Raw genomic sequence first — 9482 nt, 5'->3', positions numbered from 1 at the left:
TTCCTGGATCTGCTCCGAAGATAGTTCATCGACATTTGAGGGATGGAGATGTTGTCATCATGAATCGACAACCAACGTTACATAGAGCATCAATGATGTGCCACTTCGTTCGAGTCCTAACAGTACGTGTCTGTGTTGCGTCTTCTGGGCATCTCACATCATTTTTCAGGGATGGAAAACCTTCCGACTCATGTATGTCAATTGTGGTTCTTACAACGCTGATTTCGATGGTGATGAAATGAACATGCATCTGCCTCAAGATCTCTGTGCTCGCGCTGAAGGCCAGGCGATTGTCAACGCAGACTGCCATTACATCACTGCAAAGAACGGAGAACCTTTGCGGGGTTTGATTCAGGATCACGTTTTGGGAGGAAATTTTCTGACCTGTCGCAATACATTCCTCAACGCAAATCAATATTATACTCTGGTAAGCGGCGCTTAATCCTTCGTGCTTCTCCACGTATTCTCCCCCACCCTTCCATCCCTCGTTACTCGTACACTTAGTCATCTCCAATTCGACAATCCTAGTGGGTAATGATTTGATTGTGTCCTTCAGCTTTACGTTGGAATGGGCGTCTTCATCGACCGCGGACAGAAGATGTACCTTGGGACAGGATTAACGCGAGGTCGCGCTTCTAATGTCGCATTCAGCGCTTATACCGGAAAAACGACGGGGGATCCTTATTTCCGTATTATGTCGCTCGAAAATCTTCCGATGAGAGTTGAACCTCCGACAATCGTGAAACCGGAAAGACTTTGGACTGGAAAGCAAGTTATCACATCGATATTGAAAACGATGGTCGACGCTATGGCCTTCGCTCGTTATGGAAATGATGAAGACTTCTGCAAAAACTATAAAGGGATCAATTTTTCGTCAAAGTCGAAGACACCTGGCGATGCTTGGGGAGGCGTACTCGATGGTGACAAGGAGGAGTCAACAGTAATCATTCGGTGCGTTCACATACACACATTTGTTTATTATGGTGTCTTTCTTGTTTGTTGTAGGGATTCTGAACTTCTTCAAGGCGTCTTTGATAAAAGCCAATTTGGGGCCTCCTCGTATGGATTGGTTCATTTGTGTTTCGAGCTATTGGGGCCGCGAGCTGCAGGGATTCTCCTGAGTATCTTTGCACGAACATTCACCACATTTTTGCAAATGAGGGGATTCAGCTGCTGCACTGGGGATTTCTTAATGACTCCAGAAGGTAATTGTCGTTATGCCTTCCTTAAACCGCGCACGTTGATAGCCACAACTGCGAATCCTCATATTCGAATTTCTTTCAGGCGAGAGAAATCGGGAACGCATGATTCTTCATTGCACTGTTGCTGGAAATTTCTTACAGGAAATGTTTGTCGATGCAATAAATAAAACGATGAAATGGAAGGACACTCTGGTGAATTCCAACTCAAGCAAACAGAAATATCGGAAAGCTCATGAAGCTTTGATGGAATCGCTTCAGGAGTCGAAAGAACAACTTCAGTATCCGGGAGTCTTCGATCAACTTGCAACACACGCAGAGATGAATCGTCGTGTTACATTTGATGGATTTCCAAGAAATTGCTCGAGTGCATCTACAGTCACACCATCATCTGACGGCGGTAGTAGTGGGGGAGGGTCTGATGGTGAGAACGTCTTAATGAAGGAGTCAGAAATTCCGAGTGTGTTTGGCCTCAATTATCCCTATGTATCGGAACATCCAGGAAACAGTACTACGTCGCTTGGGTTGAATCAAAGTCAACTACAGGACATCAAAGCCTGGAAGGATAGAACTTTTGAAAAGATCGAAAATAAGGACAATTCAGAAGAATCAGCAGAAGATGTTGAAATGAAGAAAGAACAGACGGCAGAATCGTCGCTAGATCGAAGCGTTAAGTTCGACCCTTTCGATGTCAACCAGATGAATCCTTGGGACATTGCTCGTCATCTACATTCCTCGTCATTGCCATTCAATGATTGGAGACTTAAACCCGGCGACCAAATCGTTCAACAGCTTCGTCGTTTGATCGAAGATCTGCAACAGATTGGAATGCAAGATAAAAGACATCAGCACCAGATTCTCCAGGCGTTAACAACGACACCGGAGTTGGCGTTATATTTCCCGAGAGTTGCTCAACATCTTGGAATTGACCGGCTGTGGGGAGGCTTTCTTGATAGCCGGGTGAATCGGTCAACGTTTGTGGATTTGCCTCATGGACCGCCAGGCCGCGTTGCTCCGCCACAACCGAATCACCAAATAAGTTTGCCAAGTGGACGCATCATTCAAGGCGATGGTTCTCTGCGTGTCCCAAAATTGTACCATCCATCATGGGTGTACAAGGACGAAACTGGACTTCCCTTTGAAGGAACCATGCGTTATACAACAAAAATGGCCGAAGTCAAGAATACTGCAGACTTGGAACAGTACTGGCTTGGATTAGGAGCAAAACCGTTCCATTTGAGACCGAACGAATTGACCAGGCTCCGGTTTGAGAATCTTGTACGAACCCATTTTGCTGGACGTGAAGACGCATTAATTCGAATGTCGGACGGATTTTTCCAATCAGGAATGGGGAAATTGACATCGAAAAATAATGACCTTGTTAGCGGAAAAGTGACTTTGTATAAATTTCCATTCAATGGGTTTGCATCAATGATTACAACAGGAGCTAAAGGATCGAAAGTCAACTTTGCAATGATATGCGGTATGCTGTCTCAGCAGTCGTTGGAAGGAAAGCGTGTTCCGGTAATGGTCAGTGGAAAAACATTACCATCCTTCGCACGTTACGATCTCGGAGCGCGTTCCGGGGGATTAATCACTGATCGCTATCTCACTGGATTGAGACCGCAGGAATTCTTCTTCCATTGCATGGCGGGAAGAGAAGGTTTGGTGGATACTGCCGTTAAAACAGCACGTTCTGGATATCTTCAGCGTTGTGTTATGAAAGGTGAGAATCATCAAGAATAGAAGTGTTTTTTTGTTTGTGAAACTTTTCATGATTCACGATGCGTTCAAAATTTTTTGGAATCAGGAATGGAAGGAGTGATGGTCAATTACGATGGGACTGTTCGAGACAGTGATGGAACGATTATTCAATTTCTCTATGGCGAAGATGGTGTTGATGTTGCTAAGGCGTCGTATTCTGGCAAATTAGAGGATCTTTTACAAAATCCAACAATCGTTAGAGCAAGATTTTGGGGTGGAGAGAAGTCGAATCATCCTTTGATCAAAGAATCTATGTCCCAAGTGAAATCGTTTTTGAGAGAACAAGATGAGTTAAAGGAAATGTTGAATTCTAATCCGAATTATCCTATTGACCTCCACAAATGTTTGAGTCCCTTGGATCCAGTCAGTAACGTCTTTCCTCCGACTGGATACGTGGGAAGTGTGAGTGAGAAGTACAGAGGGCAAGTAGAGAAGATCGTCCAATCTGATGTTCATGGATTCCTGAAGAAGACTGTTGATGAGCGTCGGAAATGGAGAGGATTGGACGCGACATCTCGACCTACAAAGGAAGAAATCGAGGAATCGAGGGATATTCTTGAAAGTTTATTGTTGACAAAATTCAGCGAAACTCTTGCGGCTGCAGGGGAAGGGGTCGGGTGTCTTTCCGCTCAATCGATGGGAGAACCTGCGACCCAAATGACCTTAAATACATTCCATTTGGTGAGTTAATAGTACTTTGTTTGAAGATCTCCCAAATGGTCCCACATGCGAGAACATGGTAGTTGTATAACGTGTTATGGTATGTCAGGCGGGTCATGGTGCCGCTAACGTCACTTTGGGTATTCCACGTCTGCGAGAAATCTTACAGACAGCCGGAAACGCTCGAACACCATTCCTCTACATTCCTATACGAGGGGAAACTGCAGCAGACGCTGGAAGAAATGCCGAGCAAGTTTTATTGGGATTTAAGCGGATTCCACTGACTGATGTTATTCATGCTATTGGAGTTGAAAGCAATGTCTACCATCAAGTGAGTAACGGGGTTGACGCCTGGATCAAGTTCTTCACTCTTCCTTTAGCCTTTGAATGCGAAGCGTGGTCTACCTGAGTATGATCTGTCCCTCTATAAAGACAATATTGATCAAACGTTGATGCCGAAATTTTACTGGGAATACGAAGTGACAATTCAATTCGAAAATCTCGACCATTTCTGCAAAGTTGTTCCAAAATTCACTCCGCAAAAGATTCTCGCATTAACGATGTCGCGCGTTGTAAGAGATATGATGAAGCAAGTACGTCGTACTGGAAATGAAGTGTTGGAACGACCGAGTGGCGCTTCAGGTGAATAAATTGATGTTTCTGTATGCGACGAAATACGCGGAAGAGGAAGTTGATAGCGAGGATGACGAACTTGAGGACGCCGTGGATCGTTTTGTTTTCGATCGCCACACTCGAAGCCACTTTCAGAGAAGAGATCAGCGGAGAGAGAGAGCAAAAAATGCAGGAGTTGGATTCGGAATGAGTCGCGGAACGGAAGCTACTGGAGAAATGGATCTTCTGACGACCGTCGATGTTGCTGAGACTTACAAGCGTAAAACTGGAAGAGCTGATGATAACGAAAACGAACGAGGTGAGAGGGTGATGGTCGAACATGTCAATTATATTTTGGTTTTAGAAGATAAAGGGGATGAAGATGATCGAGAGAGAGATGACAATTCGGATGCGATGCCTGATTCTGATCATTCAAACGATGATTCGGAAAAAGTAGGAATATTGATCCCGATTCCGTTATTTGATTTCCTGATTTTTTGATAGGATTTTTCAGAGTCCGATATGGGAGACGATGCGAAGAAAGTTGAAGATGAATCGGATGATGAGCCAAGAATTGATCCCGCGAAATCCGAAGAGGAAGAGTTAATGACAGAGTTAATGACGGAAGAAGAACGGCGAGAGTGGGAGGCTCGAATCGCTGAAATGGAAATGAAACAATCTGAACGACGCCGAATTAGGGCATTGAAATCCAAGTACAAGGGTGAGTGAATCGGAGTTGCGCGGAAAAGTATGTGAATTTTTTGACAGGTGTGAATTTGGAATTTGATCCCATATTACGTATATTGAAAGCAGAAAGGCTTGTCGAACCAGAGGGGGAAGAGCTAGAAGGAGACGCCATGTGGAGTGACACCGAAGCTGCGGCATGGAAGGTGAAGCCATTGCCTGAGGAAGCGTTTCGGTTTCTGACGGACATTAAAATTTGTCGCAAAACCTGGAGAATCGTCTTGAAGTTTGGATGGCCAATGGAACGATGTCCCAGGTGGGTGCAGTCACTGTTATGGAAGAAAACGTCTTTCTGTTTTTAGACGTGTCACGTTTTTGGATGCGTTTGTTAAGATTATAAAAAAGCAAACACTTCAAGATACTCCTGGCGTTAGAAATCCACGTATTGTTGGGGTATGTTTGTGAAATACTCGTCAACCTTTTCGTCTCCAAGCATTCGTCTTATTATTTTGTTCTCCTCACAGGGAGACAGTTCTGAAACTGGCGCTATGTATGAAGTTCAGTGCGAAGGTTCAAATTTCGGGTGGATTCAGAGACTCAGAAGTGATTGTGTCGATCATGATCGAGTCACTTCAAATGATATTCGCGCTATTCTTCAATTCTTTGGAGTTGAAGCGTGCCGTCTTGTTATTATCCGTGAATTAAACAAGGTTTTCTCTGTTTATGGGATTACCGTTGACTACCGCCACATGAGCCTCATTGCTGATGCGATGACGCATTCAGGTGAGAGAGCCATTAGACCCAATTGTTCCAATCACTACAGCAAATATTTGGTCTTCAAAATGTTGTCTGGTTCTCTTTTCAGGATTCTTCCGTTCCTTCAGCAGACTTGGAATCGCTCATCATAGTTCCCCATTCTTGCAAATGTCTTTCGAGACTTCTATGAAATTCTTAACAGAAGCAGTTGAACGCGGGGCTTACGACGATCTCCGAACTCCCGCTGGATCGATTGTGACTGGAAAGCCCGCCCTTGTAGGAAGTGGAATGTGCAAAATTCTTCCACGTATTAATTTGGGACGCCACGTCACATTACAAAAGTCAACCCCATTGCCACAGATCAAAGAGGAGAAACCCGAAAATGACGCAGATGACGAAACACAAACAGAACCACGCAGGAAGCGTCGGCATTCCCGAGACCGAGAGCCAAGGAAGAAGAGAAAACAGAAATTCCACTTTGGTTGAATTGGTTTTTCATTCCTTTTCCCTCGTTTCATAGTTTCTTCAAGTAGATTCCATTTAGAGGAGTCGCTGAGCGGAAATTCTCACAGAAGACCGTTTTTACGTGCTTCTTCCAACTCTGCATCACTTATCCATATCACGATGCCTTGTCTACAAAAATCAAGAAAATCTCATTCCTTGTCTGCGTTGAATGCACAGATGAAATCTCACAATGATCAAAAGCTTAGAAACGTCGATCTGTGCAACCATGTAGAGATTGTCTTGACGTTCTCTCTCTACTGTTATGTCTAATCGAACATTTAAGTGGTAGATTGAAGCAGGAGTGGTCACAGCAAAGGGTGTTTTGGGTTTTCAGTATAATCCATATCACTCATTGATGATGCTATGGAACAAAAGCGTCATAATTGCGTGTCTGTGTGGATCGACTTCACTAAATCTAGCAATTCCGATGAAAGCTCAGCTTCCATCACTTCCTTCGCCTGCTTTTCAACATGAAAGGTTTTGAGTTGCTCTTTAAAAGCTCGAGCCGCTGCACAACATGCGCTTTCAGCGAGCTGCAGAATTTGAGCGTCCAATGGAGGATCAAGGGGAGCTCCACCAAAATCAAGAAATGCGACAGACATATCTGTTGAGCACAGACCCAAATGAACCAATGCACTGCATTTTTCAGCAGAAGAAGCTTGGGAGACCGATTCGACTTCCGATCCTGCTTCTCGAACAAAACCGACGGGACCATTTTCGAGTTCATCACGAGTGGGATCGACTAGAAAAACCGGTTGGTGGTCTGGGAGTGAAGGACTTCTAGTGCCACTGAGATGATCGACAATTTTGCGAGGGCGCGTTCCTTCCGACAGAATGCGACTTATTGGATTGACGGAAGGCACCTGGGGAAAGGCGAACATACAAACCGACGCGCTTGCACAAACATCACGGATGGGAATTCTGGCGTCCGCTAATGCCAATGATACACAATTAATAGCAGCTGAAAATAAACTTCCATCATTTTGAATCACTAAAACAGATAAATCGACCGTTGAATTTGGGAAACGATCCGTCAGAATCACACTCTGAAAAGCTTGAATCAAACAGCTCGACAATCGCGATACTTCCTCCCCTTCAAGATGTTGTAGATTACGACTTGGTTGACCAGAACCGCCTCCACTTCGAGTGACTCTCCCCAAGTCTTCTTGACAGAAAGGAGAGAATGTCACTTCAACGACCAATTCGCCTTCTTGCGGTCGATTGCCAGTTGTTCTACTTCGACTTGCCTTTGGACCAAACACAGAACACAACAAACGCGTCCCTCCCTGGCTGTAATAACAAGAACCCTCTGCTCTCTGAACGACTCCCGTCTTCATAAACATGCGTCTCATTTCATACAACTGTCGGCCATCCTCTCTTTGAATTTGTGGGCCCAACGTCGCAACCACCTTCCTTCTCTTCTTGGCGGGAAGAGGAGGAAGTGACGTTAAAGGCGATTGCAAGGCCGCCCATGCTGGTTGCTCGCCGTCCATCACGTGACTGGTCCAATCTGTTGTGGATCTGCAGGTTTTCGGGGTCAACATTATGAACGCAGTTAGGGTTCGACATCTTGAAAACTGTCTTAGCCTTTTCGATAAAGTATCAACAATCGCCAACCCACTCGATCGATTCCTTCAAATGTAAGTTATCGTGTCCCAATGATTTGCATTCAACGTGTCCCAATACATTCTTCTGTGAACAGTTACTTCAAAGAGCACCCGAAAATCAATTCAAACGATAAAGCTTGGATATCTGAACATGCTTACGAAGTCTTTCGATGGAAGGGACTTATCGATCGGGCGACGAATCCCCCTATTGGCTGGTCCTCTCGATTGAAAACATTTTTTATCACTCAAAAGTGAGAACGAAACGAAATTATCATCAGTGCAGGAGTTTGTATTCAGATGGAAATGCGGTACTCGGAATTCCAGTCTTCCCGAACACGTTCGTGTTTCATTCCCAGAAGAACTCTACGATCGAATTGCTGCAAGTCTAGGCGCCAGGAGAGCAATTCAAAGTTGCCTCGTATTGAATGAAGTCCCACCGAGATTTTTGCGCGTGAATATAAATCGCATTACAAGAGACAGGTGAGACAAAACATTTATCAAATGTCCCAAGTGACAATTGAATCGTTCATGAGTGTCTGTGATTTCTGAAACTGATCGGTTGTCATCAATGCATTCAGGCTCTACCGTCAATTATTACTCAAAGGTGTTGCTATTGAAAAATGTGCATCGTCACCAATCGGACTGCAATTAACTGTCCAACAGCAGTTGAGAAATATACCTGAGTATAATGAAGGGTTGATTGAAATCCAAGACGAGTCGTCCCAATTAGTAGCTATGAAAATAAAATGTCAACCTGGAGAAAGAGTCCTCGACTATTGTTGTGGGAGAGGAGGTCCGTCATTGATTACATGCTCATGCCTTTCAGATGGTCTCACTGTAGATTTTGACTTCTAGGAAAGGCTTCCATTTTTGGCATTGCAATGGAACACCGAGGTGCGTTAATGTCAAAATGTTGATCAATCTTCATCATTAGGGGAACTTGTACTCCACGATATCAATCTCGATGTAGTTGCATCTGCTAAGATTCGGTTGAAGAATGCCGGAATTCGAAACGCAAAATTTACATCCGATGAAACATCTCTCAATAGATTGAAGGAAAAATGTGATTGGGTACGCTTTGTCGAAAAGCGCCACATACTTGCAGTTTTAGGTGATATGCGATGTTCCTTGTACTGGAAGCGGGGCATTTCGCCGAAATCCTGAGCTGAAGTGGCTGTATACAGACGGATGGGGTGAGCGTTTCAATATTATTTCACTAAAGGAGTTTGTTTTTCTAGTTGAAGAAACTGGTCAACACACAGCGGGAAATTGTCTCGAAGTCACTTCAGTATCTTAAATCTAAAGGGGGGCGTTTGGTGTACTCGACCCAAAGCCTCCTGGACGAGGAGAACGCTCAGCAGGTGAATTCGGAAGACATGTCCGCTAATGACGCCTCAATTTTTCAGATCCGATATTTCTGCTTGAATTACGGTCTACGTCTTGTTGAAGATCCATTTCATTCCTTGCCATTGTCACGTGGAATGGATGGATTTTTCTGCTGCATTTTAGAAAAATCTGAATCACCTACAAAAATTGGAGAGCCAGACAAAAAACGGTTAGAAAATTCCAAAGAAGAGAAAAGCGGATCCCGTAAAATTAATTCTGAGGGTAGAAAAGCTAAAGCTCTCAAACCTGAAAAAGAAAAATCTGAAGCCCCAAGAACAAAAGAAAAATCTGAAGCCCCAAGAACGAAAGA

At 44.2% G+C, this 9482-nt stretch overlaps 2 protein-coding genes across 2 annotated transcripts; both read left to right on the top strand.

Annotated features, from left to right (window-relative positions):
- Window positions 1-5: 5 nt before the first annotated feature.
- LOC129617008 (DNA-directed RNA polymerase I subunit rpa1-like) lies at window positions 6-6161 on the top strand (the record flags this gene model as incomplete). The annotated part of the gene is made up of 14 exons (XM_055532465.1): window positions 6-122; window positions 170-427; window positions 557-951; window positions 1006-1205; window positions 1285-2925; window positions 3010-3644; window positions 3733-3954; window positions 4004-4265; window positions 4309-4688; window positions 4740-4956; window positions 5046-5235; window positions 5282-5372; window positions 5444-5702; window positions 5785-6161. Coding segments are annotated over 14 exons (5244 nt in total), but the record flags the coding sequence as incomplete, so codon positions are not given.
- A 1563-nt stretch (window positions 6162-7724) lies between these two features.
- LOC129617006 (ribosomal RNA small subunit methyltransferase B-like) lies at window positions 7725-9083 on the top strand. Its single transcript, XM_055532464.1, has 4 exons — window positions 7725-7819; window positions 8365-8579; window positions 8721-8909; window positions 9025-9083. The coding sequence occupies exons 1-4, from the start codon at window positions 7725-7727 to the stop codon at window positions 9081-9083; spliced, it is 558 nt and encodes a 185-aa protein (XP_055388439.1).
- Window positions 9084-9482: the final 399 nt, after the last annotated feature.

This window comes from Condylostylus longicornis, unplaced genomic scaffold (assembly GCF_029603195.1).
Source record: "Condylostylus longicornis isolate FDR11 unplaced genomic scaffold, ASM2960319v2 ptg000366l, whole genome shotgun sequence".
Lineage (NCBI taxonomy): Eukaryota > Metazoa > Arthropoda > Insecta > Diptera > Dolichopodidae > Condylostylus > Condylostylus longicornis.
This window is presented reverse-complemented; position numbering and strand designations above follow the sequence as displayed.

Coding starts and splice junctions, on each gene's coding strand:
- LOC129617006 (XM_055532464.1), top strand. CDS start 7,725: ATGAACGCAGTTAGGGTTCGACATCTTGAAAACTGTCTTAGCCTTTTC. Junction 7,820..8,364: donor CTCGATCGATTCCTTCAAAT/GTAAGTTATCGT, acceptor CAATGCATTCAG/GCTCTACCGTCAATTATTAC. Junction 8,910..9,024: donor AGTTTTAGGTGATATGCGAT/GTTCCTTGTACT, acceptor TTGTTTTTCTAG/TTGAAGAAACTGGTCAACAC.